At 37.2% G+C, this 21,907-nt stretch overlaps 2 protein-coding genes across 3 annotated transcripts in view; one reads left to right on the top strand and one right to left on the bottom strand.

Moving 5' to 3' along the window:
* The window catches only part of CDC40 (cell division cycle 40), a 55,167-nt gene that overhangs the window by 8,373 nt on the left and 24,887 nt on the right, over positions 1-21,907 (bottom strand). For both annotated transcript variants that reach the window (XM_055261153.2, XM_063631049.1), the window contains exons 5-13: positions 20,005-20,088; positions 18,371-18,510; positions 16,792-16,888; positions 15,323-15,462; positions 14,397-14,471; positions 12,202-12,247; positions 9,730-9,831; positions 4,754-4,869; positions 4,364-4,497 (exon numbers count right to left, since the gene is read on the bottom strand). In XM_055261153.2, coding sequence (XP_055117128.1) covers positions 4,364-4,497; positions 4,754-4,869; positions 9,730-9,831; positions 12,202-12,247; positions 14,397-14,471; positions 15,323-15,462; positions 16,792-16,888; positions 18,371-18,510; positions 20,005-20,088 — 934 coding nt within the window. The remainder of the gene's footprint in view (positions 1-4,363; positions 4,498-4,753; positions 4,870-9,729; positions 9,832-12,201; positions 12,248-14,396; positions 14,472-15,322; positions 15,463-16,791; positions 16,889-18,370; positions 18,511-20,004; positions 20,089-21,907) is intronic.
* The window catches only part of METTL24 (methyltransferase like 24), a 173,710-nt gene that overhangs the window by 132,998 nt on the left and 18,805 nt on the right, over positions 1-21,907 (top strand). The window lies entirely within an intron of this gene.

Below are 21,907 nucleotides of genomic sequence, written 5' to 3'. Positions count from 1 at the left end.
CTAGGGCAGGAGAATCGCTTGAACCCAGGAAGTGGAGGTTGCAGTGAGCCAAGATTGTGCCACTGCACTCCAGCCTAGGTGATAGAGCGAGACTCTGTCTCAAAACAAAACAAAAAAAACCCACAAGTTGCTGAATATCTAATATAGCTTTTATTCTCCTTTAGAACATAAGAGTTAGTTTGTATAGTATTATTTAAGAAAGCCAAGTTTCCTTTGTTTTCTTTTATCATTATGGTACTCTAAGCAGGTACAAAGTATAAAAGTTTGGCAAACACCACTTGTCTGAAGGCCCCAGTGTTGCTAATTTTCCCATAGAGGAGGTCAGCTGTCACTTTGAGGAGGTCAGGGCCTCCCTTCCTCTCCTAAGCAAGTGGCCAGTATCACTAGTAATTGCTCTTTGGGATGATTTATGCAGTGAAGCACAGTTCCGAGGATCCTGAGCTGGTTTTGCTTCCTACTTGTCTTTGTAGCAGGACAGACCCTCACATTTATTACTTTCTCACTAATCAAATCAAATACAAGTTATTAATTAATACCTTCTCTCCTTACCAGTCCCCTCATTCATCTAACTATCCATTCATATGATCAAGAATTCAAGCTTTGTGAGGCCAGGAGTTTGTGACCAGCCCAGCAAACAGAGTGAGACCTTATTTGTACAAAAGATTTAAAAATTAGCCAGGTGTGGTGGCACGCACCTGTAGTCCTAGTCACTCAGGAGTCTAAGGCAGGAGGATCGCTTGAGCCCAGGAGTTCAAGGTTGCAGTGAGCAATGACTGCACCACTACATTCTAGTCTAGGCAACACAGTGAGATCCTGTCTCTTAAAAAAAAAAAAACAAAAACAAGCTTCGGAATCAGTTTGATCAGAGTGTGAACTCTGGCTCTTTCGTGTCCTGTGTAACCTTGGGCAAATTACTTAAACTATCTTATTTCCTTATACATAAAATGGGAATAACAAATGTACCTATCTTATAAGATTGCTTTGCACACTAAATCAGATAGTTCACGTGAAATGCTTAGGATACTGACTGGCATATAGAAAGAGCTCAATCAGTGTAACATCATTGATAATTACACCAATAATGACTTTTTTACAGATTCAGCACATATTGTGTGCCAGGCACTATGCTGGGAACAGACAGTAAGCATGACTCACACTGTTCTTTCTCTCATGGTTAAGAACTTGTCAGGAAAGAGAACAAATAAACAAGTACTTGAAGTATGCTAAAAGCTGTGGAAAGCCAATGACGGTGTGGGATGATGGAGAGGAGGCATCTAATCTCATCTGTGGACTGGTCAGGAAGGCTCTCATAGTAAGGGTTAAACTGAAAACTGTTTTTTTGGTTGTTGTTTGTTGTTTTTTTTGTTTTTGAGACGGAGTCTCACTCTGTCGCCCAGGCTGGAGTGCAATGGCATGATCTTGGCTCACTGCAACCTCCACCTCCAGGTTCAAGCGATTCTCCTGCCTCAGCCTCCCAAGTAGCTGGGATGACAGGCGCCCACCACCACGCCCAGTTAATTTTTGTATTTTTAGTACAGACGGGGTTTTACCATGTTGGCCAGGCTGGCCTTGAACTCCTGACTTTGTGATCCACCCACCTCAGCCTCCCAAAGTGCTGGGATTACAGGTGTGAGCCACTGCATCCGGCTTTTAATTTTTAATTTTTTAATTTTTTTTTTTTTTTTTTGGAGACAGAATCTGGCTCTGCCCTCCAGGCTGGAGTGCAGTGGCACCATCTCGGCTCACAGCAAGCTCCGCCTCCCGGGTTCACGCCATTCTCCTGCCTCAGCCTCCCACGTGGCTGGGACTACAGGCGCCCGCCACCATGCCCTGCTAATTTTTTTGTATTTTTAGTAGAGACAGGGTTTCACTATGTTGGCCAGGATGGTCTCGAACTCCTGACCTCGTGATCCACCCACCTCGGCCTCCCAAAGTGCTGGGATTACAGGTGTGAGCCACCGCGCCCGGCCACTTTTTTTATTAAGATGGGGTCTTGCTCTGTCACTCAAGCTAGAGTGCAGTGGCACAAGCATAGATCACGGCAGCCTTGACCTCCCAGACACAAGCAATCCTCTTGCCTCAGCCTCCCGAGTAGCTGGGACTACAGGCCTGTGCCACCACACTAGCTAATTTTTGTATTTCTTGTAGAGATGGGGTTTTACAATGTTGCCCAGGCTGGTCTCGAACTCCTGGGGTTCAAGTGATCCACCCAACTCAGCCTCTGAAAGTGCTGGAATTACAGGCATGAGCCACTGCACCCAGCCAAGTTACAGTAAAATCTAAAGAATGTCATCGTTTGTAACAAAACAGTATCATGACTTTTTAGGAGTATTTCCTAAGATCGGAGAGGAAATGAAAAAAAAAAAAAAAGAAACATACTAACATTACCTGTTAGTTTAATAAAAATTCTTTCCTGACCAATGTTTTACTTTAGAATACCCACATACACATGCCCTTAAGCCCTGTAATTGCTCAATTATTTAAATATTTACCAACTTCTTTTATACCACTCTATATTTAAAATTGAAAATACCTGAAGGTAGAAACATCAGAAAGTTTGAGTATGATCAAACTGTTAAAGTATGTAAAACAAAACAGAACACGTATATGCATCCAAAGTTTGTGCAAGTGATCTAAGGTGGCTCATATAAAACTTGGGGTCCATATTAGATTCTCTGTAAAAAAAAATTTCTGAATTAAGATCTTAGCTGTAAGGTACTCTCTAACATGGGCTATATATTAAGACTACTCTCTACTAATTGGGGATAATCTGAAGGGGTATAGTGGTGGTGATGGTGAGTGTGGGAGAAACTACAATTAAATTACATTAAATGCTCAGTCACCCAGATTGTCCTGACAATGGTTAGGGACCTGCTCAGGTCCCCAAAGGGACTTAAGTGTAAAGAGGAAACCACTGGCTATGGTTCAAGGTTTTCCACTTGTGAAAGCAGAAAAACTTCTGGGGGATGGAAAGACACACTTTTCAGTCCTTGCTAGGAGGACTGAAACCCTGTCTCTACTATGAGCTGTGCTTCATAACTGACTGTAAAAACATGGTGGCTTCCATCCAATCATTCATTTTAACAAAAAGGTTAGTAAGCATTTTTTTTGCAACTAAATTATAGAACACATTATGATACGTAATGAAACTAGTATATTGCTTAACTTTAGAAAAATATTTTTTCCCTAGCAAAGTACAATTAACCAATATAATATGACTATATTCTATAAGTAAAACATTTGTACCAGAGTGATGATATGGGGTGATATGGTTTGGTCTGTGTCCCATCCCAAATCTTATCTTGAATTGCACTCCCATAATTCCCATGTATTGTGGGAGGGACCCTGTGGGAGATAACTGAATCATGGAGACGGTTTCTCCCATGCTGTTCTTGCGTGGTAGTAAGTCACATGAGATCTGATGGTTTTATAAAGCGAAACCCCTTTCGCTTGGCTCTCATTCTCTCTCTTGCTGCCGCCATGTAAGAAGTGCCTTTCTGGCTGGGCGCAGTGGCTCACACCTGTTTGGGAGGCCAAGATGGGCGGATCATAAGGTCAGGAGATCGAGACCATCTTGGCTAACACAGTGAAACCCCGTCTCTACTAAAAATACAAAAAATTAGCCGGGTGTGGTGGCAGGCGCCTGTAGTCCCAGCTACTTGGGAGGCTGAGGCAGGACAATGGCATGAACCTGGGAGATGGAGCTTGCAGTGAGCTGAGATTGCACCACTGCAGCCTGGGTGGCAGAGCAAGAATCTGTCTCAAAAAAAAAAAAAAAAAAACGGAAGTGCCTTTCTCCTTCATCAATGATTGTGGGGCCTCCCTAGCCATGTGGAACTTAAGTCCATTAAACCTTTCTTTTGTAAATTGCCCAGTCTTGGGTATGTCTTTATCAGTAGTGTGAAAACAGACTAATACATGGGGCATTTTCAGTATTGAAAAATCATAAAAAGTAGACATTTAAAAAATTAAGGTATACACCACTATTTTCTTTGGGTGGTTCTAGGGCCATGATCTTATGCTCAATCCCCCTACTGCTTGCCAGTTATTTTACAGAGATGAATAAGGTACCTAATAAAGAAGGTTAAGACAGCAAAATACAAATCTGTCATCACTATAAGAAAAACAACTCAAGATACACATCCTTCGGAAAGACTATCCAAAGATTATAAATGGTAGCATGTTTGGATTTTAATCTGCATATTGTCAGTACTTAAATAGTTAAAACAGTTTGATTGGCAAGCCAGGATCACAGTTGCAAAAAATACTCAAATGGTTGCATATTATCAGGCTTCATCTTTGTCTACATAATTTTTAACTGCTTGCTTTATGTAAATCATATTTTCTACTGATGGAAACTCACCATTCCCAAACTCTTAGGCTTTTATCATCAGATGTGCTCACAAATCTCCTATTCTCATCCACAAAAACAATGGTGTTGACAGCTCCCAAATGCCGATCATATTCCTGCACAATTTCTCCACTTCGAATGTCCCACTGTATATCAGGCAAGAAAAAAGGTAAAGACAGAAGTAGAGTGGGTTTATGAAAGACCATAATTCTGGAAAGTGGAGAAGGAGAAGATCTTCAACATGACGTTTTTATAAATGTAAATTTTTCTACTAAGAATGGTGCATTAGCCATCCCTAAAAGTAGCAAACATTAAATGAATAATATTAGCTTATTAACTTATTCCATCCCCTTATACAACACAAAGTTTAGGAGTCTTAACAAAATACTGTGAAAGACTTACTTGCACAATCTTCTTATCAGACATCCCAGCCACAAAGAGATTTTGCTTATCTTCATCAGGATTGAATTTGACACAATAAGGTACTTTTCGGTTTGTAAATCTTGATATACACTGTCCTAAAACCAAAGACTCAAATTAAATAGGTAAAATAAATTTGACCACTTAAAGATGACTGTGAGATTAAGATCTAGAGGTCACCTGCCTAATACATTTTGAGGAAGGGCTGCCTGCTTGCTCTTTACTGTAAACTACATTTGTTCTTTTTCACAGATTTTTAATGATTAAAAATAATTTTTTCAAAAGTAAATCTGTACTACCAATTGTAGAATAAATAAATTATAACTTCATTCATATAATGGAATAGTGCAAGCAATAAAAAAGAACAAACTACTGATACAAGCCATGAGGGAATCTCAGACATTATGCTGGAGCTAGAAACAAAAGAGAAAAAATGGTATGATTTCATTTATAAGAAGTTTAAGAAGAGGAAAAATGAATCTGTGATGACAGAAGTGGTTACTATGGTTACTGGGAGTGGGCACAGACTGGAAAAGGGCATAAGAAACCTTTACTGAGTGCTGGAAATGTTCTATATCTTGATCTTTGTGGTAGACAACTGCATAGATATGTTTACCAAAAAAAAAAAAAAAATCACTGAATATTTAGGCACTTCATACATTTTACTGTATGTATATTTCATCTTGATTTTTAAAAGAACCTGCAAAATTGTAGTCTCTCAGCCTTGGCTACACAGTACAGTCATCTAGTCTATAGCCATACCAATTACATAAATACCTTTGAAGGTGGGACTCAGGCATCAGTAATATTAAAGCTCTTCAGATGATTACAATGTGTGGCCAGAATTGAGAACCACTGCTAAAGTGCTGAAGAATATGGGCTTTGGCATCAGAGAGAGCTTCGTTTGAACCCAAATCTGCCACTTACTAGCTGTGTGATCCTGAAAAAGTTAGCTCTTTAAGCCTCAGTTTCCTTATCTATAATATAATAATAGTACTTACCTCACAGGGATAAATTAAGATTGAAGGAGATATTGAATATCAATACTTAGCAATTATGCCTGCTAAATGATGTTTAATAAATACTAACTATTATCATTACCCTTCAAATGCAGTAAGGGTAATGATAATAAGACAATAAGATAATAAGATGATTTTTCTAATTACATAAAATTATACTAGCCACAACATATTAATGTGAATCAATTAATAAACAGCAATTAGTATGGCTGTGAATATATAAAACCAACTGGCCTGTGAAAGTTTAGACCTACATTTTAATCAATTTGTGCAAATACATTTAATTTTGTTCATTAGACATTTATTGCACTTCTGTTATGTGCAATGCACAGTGCCAGGTGATGTAAGGGAACAAAAAAATCAATTAACCACTCAACTACATGGAAAATGAACAACCTGCTCCTGAATGACTACTGGGTACATAATGAAATGAAGGCAGAAATAAAGATGTTCTTTCAAACCAATGAGAAGAAAGACACAACATACCAGAATCTCTGGGACACATTCAAAGCAGTGTGTAGAGGGAAATTTATAGCACTAAATGCCCACAAGAGAAAGCAGGAAAGATCCAAAATTGACACCCTAACATCACAATTAAAAGAACTAGAAAAGCAAGAGCAAACACATTCAAAAGCTAGCAGAAGGCAAGAAATAACTAAAATCAGAGCAGAACTGAAGGAAATAGAGATACTAAAAACCCTTCAAAAAATTAATGAATCCAGCAGCTGGTTTTTTTAAAAGATCAACAAAATTGATAGACCGCTAGCAAGACTAATAAACAAGAAAAGAGAGAAGAATCAAATAGATGCAATAAAAAATGATGAAGGAGATATCACCACCGATCCCACAGAAATACAAACTACCATCAGAGAATACTACAAACACCTCTACGCAAATAAACTAGAAAATCTAGAAGAAATGGATAAATTCCTCGACACATACACCTTCCCAAGACTAAACCAGGAAGAACTTGAATCTCTGAATAGACCAATAACAGGCTCTGAAATTGTGGCAATAATCAATAGCTTACCAACCAAAAAGAGTCCAGGACCAGACGGATTCACAGCCGAATTCTACCAGAGGTACAAGGAGGAGCTGTTACCATTCCTTCTGCAACTATTCCAATCAATAGAAAAAGAGGGAATCCTCCCTAACTCATTTTATGAGGCCAGCATCATCCTGATACCAAAGCTGGGCAGAGACACAACCAAAAAAGAGAATTTTAGACCAATATCCTTGATGAACATTGATGCAAAAATCCTCAATAAAATACTGGCAAACCGAATCCAGCAGCACATCAAAAAGCTTATCCACCATGATCAAGTGGGCTTCATCCCTGGGATGCAAGGCTGGTTCAACATATGCAAATCAATAAATGTAATCCAGCATAGACATAGAACCAAAGACAAAAACCGCATGATTATCTCAACAGATGCAGAAAAGGCCTTTGACAAAATTCGACAACCCTTCATGCTAAAAACTCTCAATAAATTAGGTATTGATGGGACATATCTCAAAATAATAAGAGCTATCTATGATAAACTCACAGCCAATATCATACTGAATGGACAAAAACTGGAAGCATTCCCTTTGAAAACTGGCACAGACAGGGATGCCCTCTCTCACCACTCCTATTCAACATAGTGTTGGAAGTTCTGGCCAGGGCAACTAGGCAGGAGAAGGAAATAAAGGGTATTCAATTAGGAAAAGAGGAAGTCAAATTGTCTCTGTTTGCAGATGACATGATTGTATATCTAGAAAACCCCATTGTCTCAGCCCAGAATCTCCTTAAGCTGATAAGCAACTTCAGCAAAGTCTCAGGATACAAAATCAATGTACAAAAATCACAAGCATTCTTATACACCAATAACAGACAAACAGAGAGCCAAATCATGAGTGAACTACCATTTACAATTGCTTCAAAGAGAATAAAATACCCAGGAATCCAACTTACAAGGGATGTGAAGGACCTCTTCAAGGAGAACTACAAACCACTGCTCAATGAAATAAAAGAGGATACAAACAAATGGAAGAACATCCCATGCTCATGGGTTGGAAGAATCAATATCGTGAAAATGGCCATACTGCCCAAGGTAATTTACAGATTCAATGCCATCCCCATCAAGCTACCAATGACTTTCTTCACAGAATTGGAAAAAACTACTTTAAAGTTCATATGGAACCAAAAAAGAGCCTGCATCGCCAAGTCAATCCTAAGCCAAAAGAACAAAGCTGGAGGCATCACGCTACCTGACTTCAAACTATACTACAAGGCTACAGTAACCAAAACAGCATGGTACTGGTACCAAAACAGAGATACAGATCAATGGAACAGAACAGAGCCCTCAGAAATAACGCCGCGTATCTACAACTGTCTGATCTTTGACAAACCTGACAAAAGCAAGCAATGGGGAAAGGATCCCCTATTTAATAAATGGTGCTGGGAAAACTGGCTAGCCACATGTAGAAAGCTGAAACTGGATCCCTTCCTTACACCTTATACAAAAATTAATTCAAGATGGATTAAAGACTTACATGTTAAACCTAAAACCATAAAAACCCTAGAAGAAAACCTAGGCAACACCATTGAGGACACAGGCATAGGCAAGGACTTCATGTCTAAAACACCAAAAGCAATGGCAACAAAAGCCAGAATTGACAAATGGGATCTAATGAAACTAAAGAGCTTCTGCACAGCAAAAGAAACCACCATGAGAGTGAACACACAACCTATACAATGGGAGAAAATTTTTGCAATCTACTCATCTGACAAAGGGCTAATATCCAGAATCTACAATGAACTCAAACAAACTTACAAGAAAAAAACAAACAACCCCATCAAAAAGTGGGCAAAGGACATGAACAGACACTTCTCAAAAGAGGACATTTATGCAGCCAAAAAACACATGAAAAAACGCTCATCATCAGTGGCCATCAGAGAAATGCAAATCAAAACCACAGTGAGATACCATCTCATACCAGTTAGAATGGCCATCATTAAAAAGTCAGGAAACAACAGGTGCTGGAGAGGATGTGGAGAAATAGGAACACTTTTACACTGTTGGTGGGACTAAACTAGTTCAACCATTGTGGAAGTCAGTGTGCTGATTCCTCAGGGATCTAGAACTAGAAATACTATTTGACCCAGCCATCCCATTACTGGGTATATACCCAAAGGACTATAAATAAAGACACACGCACACGTATGTTTATTGTGGCACTATTCACAATAGCAAAGACTTGGAACCAACCCAAATGTCCAACAACAATAGACTGGATTAAGAAAATGTGGCACATATACACCATGGAATACTATGCAGCCATAAAAAATGATGAGTTCATGTCCTTTGTAGGGACATGGATGAAACTGGAAATCATCATTCTCAGTAAACTATTGCAAGGACAAAAAAACCAAACACCGCATGTTCTCACTCATAGGTGGGAATTGAACAATGAGAACACATGGACACAGGAAGGGGAACATCACACTACGGGGACTGTTGTGGGGTGGGGGAAGGGGAGAGGGATAGCATTAGGAGATACACCTAATGCTAAATGATGAGTTAATGGGTGCAGCACACCAACATGGCACATGGATACATATGTAACAAACCTGCACGTTGTGTACATGTACCCTAAAAGTTAAAGTACTATAATTTAAAAAAACTCAATTAGATGGCCTATACAAGATTTCGACTTTGCTTATCTGTCAGTATGTTTGCTTTATAAAATTTATCTGGTGGAAACAAGTTTCACAGTGAAAGAGCTACTTATGCTCAGTTTTGACTCTAGAAATGTATTTTATGTATTTGCTGACAGTGAATGGTATGAGAATCAGCAGTTAGAGAAGGTGCCATTTTGCCACAGAAGACTACTCACCCCATTTCATATATAAATAACTTGTAAGATGAATATGTATTAGCATAAGTGAACTCTTACCTGTCTCAGTGTCCCAGAGCTTAAGATACCGGTCATAGGCTGCGCTGAGGAACTGTGTTCCTGCAGTATTGAAGCAGATATCCCTAACAGCCTTACTGTGACCTAAAGGTGGAGTCAACAGAAACAGCAATGAGGTGAAGTATCATATATCTTCTTCTCTTAAAACATAAACACCATAAAGAGAAACAGCACTAAGCAGGGGTTCTCAGCTGTGAGTCAAGATCACTGGAATGCCACTGCCTGATTTACTGACTTGGAATATGTTATGTGTGGGCTTCAGAATGTGGGCGTTTTTTTCCCCTTGAAGAAGAAGCTCCTCAGGTGATTCTGATGCATAACATCTCGGTTAAGAACCAAGAGGAAAAGGTTTAACTTTTCTTTTAAGTCTGCCATAGCAATTACTTAATATGCAGTACATACAAGTGATGACTAGCTAGCCAAGAATTTATGGAAATGTAAAAGACCAATTATTGCCAGTGAAAGAAATGGCTGCTGGAATTTTGGAGGTTCACTCTCAGATTGTTCACCAGGCTGCAAGTGAAAACAAAGTGCCCTAAACCTAAAGTTCAGGAAACTGTAGCCCTTGTTCAATAATTGTTTATTTCTGTGATCACATTACCAAATTTCATAGAAACTGATTCAGAATGTAGGAGACTTTCTGAAAACTGTATTAGCTTGCACTGTTTTTTAATTTTTATTTTGAGATAGGGTCTTGCTCTGTTGCCCAGCCTGGAGTGCAGTGGCTGGATCTCAGCTCACTGTAAACTCAACCTCCCTGGCTCAAGCGATCCACCCACCTCAGCTTTTTGAGTAGCTGGGATTACAGGTGCACACCACCATGCCTGGCTAATTTCTGTATTTTCTGTAGAGACAGGGTTTTGCCATGTTGCCCAGACTAGCTTCTTTTAAGATGGTATTTTGACAATATACTAATTTTAAGGTGCTGATTATTATAATTTACTTAAAAATGAATATTGCCAGATCACTCAACTCTTTTAAAAGTTACAGGGAAAAATAAAATGTGGCTAAACAAAAGCAAAAATGTTCCTATTTTTGCCACCCCACCATGACCAAGATACGTACAATTGTGCAAAATGAGCATGGCACAAATTGTTAACCACATGCAGCAGCTCTAAACCATCACCTCCAGTGAACTCCCATCAGGAGGTATGTGTCATGGTAATTAGGCATCCTTGCCTACAGCTGGAGTCCCAGTCAGAGCTGCTATCATCTCCCTCAGGAGGAAAATTTCAGTTTTCCACAGAAAAATGGTCTGCCAGTAGAGGGGAGACAGATGCAGACCAAATCCACTCTATCTGACGGAGACATTTTGTTCCCCTGTACACAGCTAAGAGCCTTCCACAAGTCTTCCTTTAGGCTGTGGTGACATCTTAGGCAGTATTAATTTGTGCAGGGCGGCCCTAAAATCATAAAGCACTGCCGAACAGACTCCCACTTTAATCTAAAAACAGAGCCACTACGAGTCACACCATTTCAATGTGGTACAGTTAAATTTGGAATGAGTAACTAGCCTTCACATGAAATTTGACAAAGACAATAAACCTTTCTCTACCAAAAAGTCTGGTTTGTCACAAAGCTGTCCTCCCTTTGGCCTTCTTTCTTTCTTCAAGGAGTTCTCTCAATCTCATCCTTTTTTTATGCTTTAGGTGCCAATTCCCAGTCTCTCTTCAAAGCTCGACATCTGGCTATCTAATTGCTTACTGGACATTTTCACCTCAATACCCCAAAGGCAGCTCAAATTTGGTGTATCTAAAACCTTACCATCATCTTATGTTCCTTCTTGGTGAACGGCACCATCATGCATCCAGCCTCATGGGAGTCACCCTAGATTCCTGTCTCACTGTGATCATTCACATGCCGTTACTAAATCTCACTGACTTTAACTCTAATACATAGTTCCTTTCTTCTCTCTCTCTGCTGCTTTGGTTCAGACTCTCATCATCGCTACACCAGACTTATGAAATAACTGTGTAATTCATTTCCCTTCCTCCAGGCTTGCCCTACCAAATCATCCTGCGTATTGCCATTTGATCTTTGTAAACTTCAAATCATGTTGCTTTCCAGCAAGAACTCTTTAATGGTTCCCCAATGCCCTCACAACAGAGGCTAAACTCTTTATTAATGGCACAGGAGGTCTTCCATACCCTGGTCCCTCTCTTGCTACTTTTCTCCGCTTTTGTCTCTCACCATCCCCCATACTCTGACAATCCTGAAATGTACGTGGATCCCCTCAGCAGCACGCTGTCTCACACCATTTTTGTGTTGCATCTGCTGCTCTTGCTTCCTAGCTCTCTTTCTTTGTCTAACTGGGGACACTGACTCCTCCTTCCAGATTCAGCTCAAGTCTATGAAGACTTTACTTCCTATCAGTGTAGTAAAATTATTGTCAATGATGTTATCTTACTTTAAAAATTCTTCCCAGATTTATGTTGGAGAGAAAAGAAGCATTACCAATAAATGTTCTCAGACAGCGCCGGTCTCCATAAACCTCCCATAGCTGGGGGAGAAAAAAAACAACACATGGAAATATTACTTTTAATAAAGGTCTTTCAATCAATAACAACAGCCCTATGCCGGTTATATGTGTGCATATCTGTGTGTGTAAACACACAGCTTCAATCATTAAATATTAAACACTGAATATCATTAAATACAGCTTGGTGCTGCCAGTTTGTGTTATACTATTTGGAACACACACACACACACACACACACACACAGTCACACACACTCAAAACTAAAGAGTTTTAAAGATATTTACATCAAAAAAGAGACAACTATAGATGGAGTTAATTCAGGTGAGTTTTCATTTTCATCCTGTTCTTTTCTATTTCATACATTTTCTAAGATGAAAAGTTTCTATTTTTGTAGCACTACAAATGACGTTTAAAGGAATTAAGTGTTATTAAAACCGCCATGTATATAACATTTTGATACTGAAAGCCTTTTCTGTTTACTTTTCTGAATAACAAGTATTACAGAATCTATAAGAAAATGATGATCTAGACTAAAATAAAAGGCTCATAATTCTCAGCATATCTAAGGTGGATTAATACAATAGCTTCAAGGCTAGCTTTATTCTTGACTGCCTTGAATCCAATTCTCAACAATGTTGCTAGTACTCTAAAATAGAAAGCATTTCCTTGCCATTGGTGCCAATAGGACACAGTCTCAGTTACTGTAGCATACTAGGAGAGGACCTCTGAGACCTGGTTTCTTGCCCATGACTGCAATCATTCCTTGTCTCTTAGATGTTATGCTCCAGCGAGCACAAAACTGTTATTTTCAGCACACACCATGCTGATCCATTCTCTTCACTCTTTTCAAACATACTCTACTCCTGTTTCCTCATCCTTTACTTAGTTAACCATCTTACTAAGGTATGCTTCCTCTTTGAAACCAGCATATCTTGTGCTTGCCTCTGTAATAATCATTTATATCATAATAAAATGATCATCCTAAGGGGAGGGACAGTGCCTTTATAAGCTTTTACTTTCAGTTCCCTGCACATAATAGACTGTTTATAGAAGTGAACTAAATTGAATTCTATGCTTTTTTGGTTGGTCAAAGAAAACACCAACATCTCAATTAACATGGTTTGTACAAAGTAAAAGTAAAAGTTAAGTAAAATGGGGGTTTTTACTCCAAAATGTTGGCCTGTCATTTTAAGCTATTAGAGACAAATGCCTAAATGGTTGCTCTTATAAAAAGTGGCCTTTTTATTGTTAATATCCATGAATTATTTACAAATGATAAAATTTTAATGGCTCAACTTGTCAAGCCCCAAGAGCACTATATAGGGTTGGTATTTATTGAACCATCATAATGGTCCGGACAAAGAGAAGACACAAAACCGGTAAGGTTTAAAATTTTTTCAAATTTTAAATCTTTCAGATTTAAATTTTTTTCAAGACATCCTGCATATTCAGGTTGAGATGCATTGGCAACCAAGGTTTTTCTACCACACATTCTATGACTGACAGAAGCTAAAGATGGAGCTTCCCAAGACTAGAAAAGGTGAAAGAAGGGGCTGGGAGCAGTCCTGTTGCTTGGTGTCTACTAGTATTTAGAAGAAAAAGGATGAATTACATTTTCTACTTTCTAAAAATGGGACTTCTAACCTATGTCCTCTCTATTTCATAAAGTTTGGAGAAACCAACTATTACAAAATCTCTATAATGATTAGTGATTAAATATTTATATGTCCAAAGCCAAAGTGATTGGATTACATTCTCGTCAGTTGTCTAAGCTTAAAAAGGGGCCTAGACACCACGGGCGCCTGTAGTCCCAGCTACTGGGGAGGCTGAGGCAAGAGAATGGCATGAACCCAGGAGGCGGAGCTTGCAGTGAGCTGAGGTCGTGCCACTGCACTCCAGCCTGGGCAACACAGCGAGACTCTGTCTCAAAAAAAAACAAAAAACAAAAAACAAAAACAACAACAAAAAAAGGGGCCTAGCCAATTGGACCACAGAGCCATAGTTGATTTTATGTTTGGAAGTAGTTCATAAATTGCTGCATTTACAGGATCTAAGAGAAAATAATTAGCTTCTAATTGCCTAACAAACCCAAATTTATTTATAATTAACCAAACAGATTTAAACAAAGAACTAGCTTTGCAGCACTCCTACTTTGTTACTGAAAACTCACCTTAATTTTACAGTCCATGGAACAAGACAGCAATAAATGGCCAGAGAGAGGAAACAATCTGACTGCACTGACGCCCTATAAAAAGGTATTACAGTTATCAACCAGAAGCATTCAAAAGATCAGCTCAAATGAAGCATCAAGAAAAGACAGTATATATATATTAAGACAGTATATATATATATATATATATACTTTAAGCAGCCTAATTTGCTATTTTTCTTCATTCCAAAAATCTCACCCCAGAATAACTTTCATTAGCATTCCAAGGGCAGGCCTTACTGACACTAAGCTTTTGAAGATTTTTTTTTTTTAACCTTTAATATTGAGTTCCTCACCCAACGGAATCCTGAGTCAATCAAATTGCTAATGCCCCCACTTCTCTTCCTTTTTTTACTTAGTCCTTTGCTTTTTGCAAAGAGTTGGGAATTACAAGTTGGAATAGTGCAGATGACAAAGAATATCAACATCAAAATTTTTCATGTACCTTATCTCTGCATTAGTTTAAAAATTACCACAGTTTATAAACCAGGGCACATCTAATCTCTGAAGTGTGATAACCACAGAGCTAAAGCAAAATTACTGAAGCTAAGCAGGAGACTTGGTGCTAGTACCAGCCCATTACTCATTGATTTGGTGCCCAAAAGGAAGAAGACCGTAGCAGGAGCTTGTGGGGAAAGGCCTGGCTGCAAGGATACAGGACACTAAATCATGAACGCTATGTCATGGCCAATTCAGATGGCCTTGAAGACTGATTAGTCACTTGTGATGGATGTGTAGGCACCTCCAAAGCCTAACTCAGGGTTACATTCAATTTGACTTCCTGTACCTTTACCAGAAATACTAAATGCTCCACATCAACAGCTAAAACTTTATGTTGGCTTCATTATTATAACATTACAGCAAACAGAAACAACCAACTTGCTTACCTTTGTGTGTCCAGACCACACATGAATTTGTTTTTTGGGAAGATAACACTTCTCAGGTGGCATAGTTGACCGTAGATTAACACCAACATCCTGAGGTATGTGAAGATAGGACCTGCCTTGATAGTCATACATTTCTTTAACTGAAACAAAAAGGCAAAGAAAATCAATAAACAAATACAACCCATAGTCATGAAACCTACATTCTTAAAATAACATTTTATTCCCAGGTATATCATTCCATATTAAGGTTTAGGTAATAACACTCCAATGATGTCAAGATCATGAATCAGCTAAGATTTAAGTGCTTAAAATAACTGCTATCATTTACAACTAGAGGTAGTATTTCGAAATTCCTAAATATCCAGAGATTATAGACCTTTAGATAAGATCTATACTTCTTTTCATCACTTACACATCTTACTAATCTATAAAGACTTCACTGTGGCATAATTATAGCAAGGGAAGATAATACTTGGGCCTTGTTAGTCACTGGTAAAGAAGCAGAAGTAAAACAGGTTAAGAAGGAAGTTAAAACAAAACAAAATATATCAACTATCCTTTTCCCCTGCTTTCCTCTTTTATGCTCTTCCAGTTCCTTTTCATTTAACTTTTCCCACTTTCATCACAAATTTCACAATAAAGTCACCTGTGAGAATTAAATGACATAGTGTATATAAAGCAATTAGCAGCATGCCTGGCACAGAGTAAGTACTCAATAAATGTTATTATTATTGTTATTATAGTTTTAAGCACCATAGTACTAAATAGACTCCTTGGAGATAAAACTGAAGCCTGAAGAACCAAATATGGCTTCATCAAACTTAAATATCTGATGTAATGTAACATTAGAATAAGCAACACTGTAAATGCTAAGCTATTCTTTACAGTTTTAGATAATCACTATGTATTTTCCTAAATATAACTAATTTTTAATTAACAGGTACATTCTAGAATACTTACGATTTATTTTGGTGAATGTGCATTTCCTTTTACAAGTCAAAATAAGTATGAGAGCCTTAAGCTCCATCTTTTCACATGAAAATCCAAATTTATTCTGAATATAGTTGAATAACAGTTATGAACTGTGAGGATACCTGAGTATTTGGCTTCATTAAAAACAGTTAAAATGACTGGGGCACTATTAATACACCAAAAGAGTCAACTTTATCTTACGAAAGAATAGATTGTGGACTATTCAAGTTTCTTTTTTAATCTACCATTTAATAAAATTCATTAACACTTGGAAAAAAATTATCTGTGGCTATCATTAATCATGCTATTTTTTCTCCTTTATCAGTATACAGAAGTCTGCTGTAATTTCCTTGGGATACAAATTGTCCAACACAATTATACTCAACCTCATCATTTTATTACAGCGGATAGTGAGGGTACTTGATATTGTATGAACAGCGAACAGAGTAAATATGAAGATTTTTCATAAAAATGAAGAGGTACAAAAAATATGTTACCATGTAAGATTGTCTTCTCCTCCCCAGGTTTCTCTTCTTCCTGTTTTCCTTTTTTCTGCCTCTTTGCTGTGATTTCATCCAATTCTTTTTGCTCTTCCTAAGAAAATTAAGGAGTGAAATTTAAAATGAATGTTCTAGAACCTCATTATACCTAAAGTTGGTTATAAATTCTTTATAATGAGTTCTACATATCTGGTCCGAGTATGTTCCCAGGATAACAAGCTCAACACTTTTTTTTTTTTTTTCTGAGATGGAGTCTCGCTCTGTCGCCCAGGCTGGAATGCAGTGGCGCGAATCTCTGCTCACTGCAACCTCCCTTTTCCTAGTTCAAGCAATTTTCCTGCCTCAGCCTCCCGAGTAGCTGGGACTACTCGGTGCACACTACCACGCCTGGCTAATTTTTTCTATTTTAGTAGAGACGGGGTTTTACTATGTTGCCCAGGCTGGTCTCAAACTCCTGAGCTCTGGCAATGCACCCGCCTCGGACTCCCAAAGTGCTGGGCTTACAGGCCCGGGCAAGCTCAAGTCTTCTATAAGCAGAGATTGATTACCTCTTCCACAAATTATGAAATGGTACTAAATACATAATGGATACTAGATAATACTTTTCAACTATATAAAATCAGTTTTCAAAACTCATCCTTCTGTGACACCTAGAAATAAATTTTAACATATTATACTAGTTATACAAGTAAAAAGACAAGGCAATCAGAAAATCTAGTTCCAGAATGGAAACTGAATTTTAGCACATAATGTTGTTTTTCAGTTAATTGTTTTTACATAGTCCTAAGGATGTAAGTGATAGCTATACATTTGTGACACAACTTTTTTGGGAAGAGCTGGGGACAGAAGATGGGGTAGTAGTAAATCTCTATCTATAATAACAAGTCAACAGATACAATCTAAAATAAATAAAAAATAGTAGAATAAGTTTATTCATCTTAGATATCACCTGTTTACTTCTATTATTATAAATATAGATTTACTGGATATAAGTAACAGCTAGAATATAAGCTTCATGAGGTCAGGATTTTCTTGATCTTGTCCACTACTGTATGCCTGGGACCTAGAACACTCTCTGGCTCATGGAGACAGTGAGATTAGGAGGTGAGGAAGGGAATGGCAGAGCATTTACTTTACAAACTTTATAGTAGTTTTTAAAATATACATAGAGATAAAATTTGTTTAAAATTTTAAATAAATTCATAAATCAATAAAACTTATAATCAATTCTAGTGTCACCGAAGGCTGATTTTGTAGTTACTATCTGAATGTCTAGTATCAGAAGAGTAGCTACCATGACAGCTTAATAGCAATATCAAGGAAATCTTTATGAAAATTGTTCAATATTGTATTTTAATAAAAAAGCATGAGAGAAAACAAATCAGCAGAAAAGGTAAATAAAAATATCCCAAAGAAAAACAAATAAATTTTATTGTATATTTTCAATCAACTAAAGGCAGAAAAATTTTGATGAGTCATTTGGTTCTCTAAAGAAATCTCAAGTTTATTAATGTAGATATCCTTCATAGAGATACAGCATATACCTGAATTGACAATTAAAAAAATCAAAGCTTACTTCTGAAGGTTTGGCTACATCTTTTTCATCCACATATTTTGCCCATGGTCCCAAGAAACCATCAATATTGGATGCATCATTTTCTTTAAACTTTTTCCTCTTTTCTGTTTTCTTCTGACCAGTTTCAAATACAGTTAAACCTACGTTAACCAAAAAATAAAAAAATAAAAAAAAAAACTGAGAGATTACAAAGATGTACATTTTCTAAAGAAATATGAACATACGTTTAATTTTATTTCATATGGTTAAAGAAAGATGATTGTCCAAGTGACCCCAGAGTTATTAAAAAACAATCTACATGAATCTACCACATACGCTGACTCATGCTACAAAAAAAAGGGATTCAACCTTCCAGGCAAAGACACTTAAAACTAATTCAATATTCTGCAAATTCTAATACTGTATACTTAAAGAAGAGACCCAAATATGTACTCCTACAATGGCGCACAAGCCTTTTATTGAATCAAAAAGCTGTGTCAGTGGATTTGTACGACTTTCTGGAAAAAACTCAGAAACTCATTATTGCTAAGTAATGATAAAGTGACCTTTGGAAGCAAGAATAAACTGTAATTTATCATTTTAAAACTAAATTAAACTAAATTACTGTAAGTACTTAATAACTTATCTTCACTTCACTTGTAATGCAAAAATGTAAATCAAACAAGGTTTCACCAGAAGTGGTATTCCTTCCAAGTGATTTCAGTCTCATCTTGACCTCTAATACCGTTAACGTTAACAGTAAAAGAAAAGGAGAAGGAGGGTGTTTCTGGTTGAGATTTTGATTTGATTAGTAGGAGGTGGCTACTGTGTATAGTCATTAACTTGGAAAAAGAAAGGTTTGTGGAATCATAGTCACAAGTTAACTAAGAATCTAGCTACCTTTAGATGGGACTTGCAGAGGTCTAGCTTAAAGAAGAAATGTCTATCTATATTAATTCAGGCTATGTTTTATAGTAAAAGCCTGTTAAAATTCTATTTTAACAATAATCTAGCTCATGTGCAGAGACCAGCCTGATCACATAGGATCTATAGCTACTAAGCACAAATGTCCCATACAACCAGCAAATTACTTTTTTAATTGCATTTTATGGATAATATTCTAATGGACTGATGAGTCTTGTGACAAGTTAGCGTTTAGCATATGATGTTTTGTCTTATTGTAAGTACAAAATGAATATGAATACAAACATACATAAAACACATATTCAAACTCAGCCTTCAAAGCAACTCTTCAAAGACAATCTTCACAGACTTACCAAATAAAGTATTTCTACTCTGTTAAAATGAAGCTTGACATTAATGTTCAGAAATCAATTGCCAAAATTATCTGTATATTAGTTATAATTTAGAGTGATTTCTACAGGGTTGGCATGGTGCCAAGTACTCAAAATAACTCAAAGAGATATGTATCATCATTTTCCCTGCAAGGTTACACAACTAGTAAGTGGCAAAAGCAAGCTCTAAACTGTAACATTTCTGAACTATATTGCTCTAAACTGTATTGCTCCATTGTTTCAACTTTAAAAAAAAAAAGCGCTAAATACTATTTTTTACTGTCTAATTAAAGTCACTCTGCAAGACACTAATTATAGATGTGTAAATATATATGATATCAAATGTTTCAAATAAATTACCTTGATTTTTTTCAGCTTCTTCTACAGAACCAATATATTTAGCAGACACTTGATGATTATCTAATGAAGGGTCTAATGCATAACCTGAAAGGAAAAAAGTGAAAATTATTAACTCCATTTTGCTGTTTAAATTCATTTTATTATTATAATACAAATATACACATTTCACATTTTCTTTCCCAGATGTCAAAAATGATCTTTAACTCAGGACCAATCATTCTGCCCTGAGCTATATTGCTTCCTTTTTTTTTTTTTTTTTTTGAGATAGGGTCTCACCCTGTCGCTCAGGCTGGAGTGCAGTGGCGTAATCTCGGCTCACTGCAACCTCCACCTTCCAGGCTCAAGCAATTCTCCTGCCTCAGCCTCCAGAGTAGCTGGGATTACAGGCATGTGTCATTACCCCTAGCTAACTTTTGTATTTTTTTGGAGAGATGGGGTTTCACCATGTTGGCCAAGCTGGTCTTGAACTCCTGACCTTAAATGATCCACTGCCTTGGCCTCCCAAAGTGCTGGCATTACAGGTGTGAGCCACCTCTCCCTGCCCCTGAGCTTTATTTCTATTTAGAACCCGAAGCTATATTTTTCTATTTAGAGCCCAAAGCTCAGGCTAGACTCCAGCATAATATGTTTCTTATAGGATGAATTTTGCCTACTGACATTACATTACTAAGAGCCTCTCTGGCCAACATACCAAACTTTGGTTTTAAATATTCTAAGAGCTTGAAAATACATATACATGATGCATTTGGAAATCTAGAAACCATTTTCCTTTTCTTCTTGGTAATAGATATTGCAGGGCTAAGTTTATCAAATTATGTAAATTATTAAATAATAAAAAAGGGTAAGAAGATTACATAAAATCTAGCTATTATTTTGAAAATACCATTTGCAGTAAGGACAGTCTTCCTTCCCAATCTTAATATATTTCTATTTCATCAATCATTCTTTATATTTCCTTAAAAGAAGGAAGGATATCTACCAGCATATGAATGCACTTTTTAAACTAATTATAAAGTATGTAGCTACATATAAATGTGGTCTTCAGTGGTCTATGGGAATTTAAGGAAAGAAAGTCTACCTAAGTTAGCTCAAATCAGTTTTTTTCTCAAATGGGTGTGCTAGCACAGTAAATGTTTGGTAACATTAGTCTGGTATTCACAAGAGTGCTAAATCACTGATCAGTTTATGGCCTACAACTCGTGTGTACAATAACAGAATACATAAAAAAGTACTAAGCCCATTTTTTTTAAAGGGCACATCCTAGTGGATAGACTTATTATTTTCATTTTCCATCCAAAGTAGTCCCAGCTACTCGAGAGGCTGAGGCAGGAGAATGTTGTGAACCTGGGAGGTGTAGCTTGCAGTGAGCTGAGATCGCGCCACTGCACTCCAGCCTGGGCGACAGAGCAAGACTTCATCTCACAAAAAAAAAAAAAAAAAAAAAAAAAAAAAAAAAAAAAAAGAATATAGGGAACTTCTTTTGGGGAACAGAAAAAGATTCATCATGAAGCATGCTCTTCAAACAAGCTAAGGATGTAAGTTCTCAACTCACCCTCATGATATGCTAGAACAGAACCAACCACCTGGCTATTAGCTGATTTGCATATAGATTTTTTTTCAGCATTAAAATATGTTCTTAGCCAGAGGAGAGAGCTTGGTGGCAGAAAATCAGCCTTTGGAGTAGAATCTCTGAAATCACAGGTTCAAATCCCATGAGTTATTTTATCTTTAATCTCTTTGATGTACAGAAGTGTTCTGTACATAACTTTTTCCAAAAAATGAGACTTTTATAAGCTCATACCAAGTTAAAAGTTTCCATTTCAATAATAAAAAACGTATCTAGCTAGAATGTAAATTTCTACTTTGAAAGGAGACTTCACATCTACATAAATGGCATTTCATG

This window comes from Symphalangus syndactylus, chromosome 2 (assembly GCF_028878055.3).
Source record: "Symphalangus syndactylus isolate Jambi chromosome 2, NHGRI_mSymSyn1-v2.1_pri, whole genome shotgun sequence".
Classification (NCBI taxonomy): domain Eukaryota; kingdom Metazoa; phylum Chordata; class Mammalia; order Primates; family Hylobatidae; genus Symphalangus; species Symphalangus syndactylus.
The sequence above is the reverse complement of the archived record's forward strand: the minus strand, read 5'-3'. Positions and strand labels throughout refer to the sequence as shown.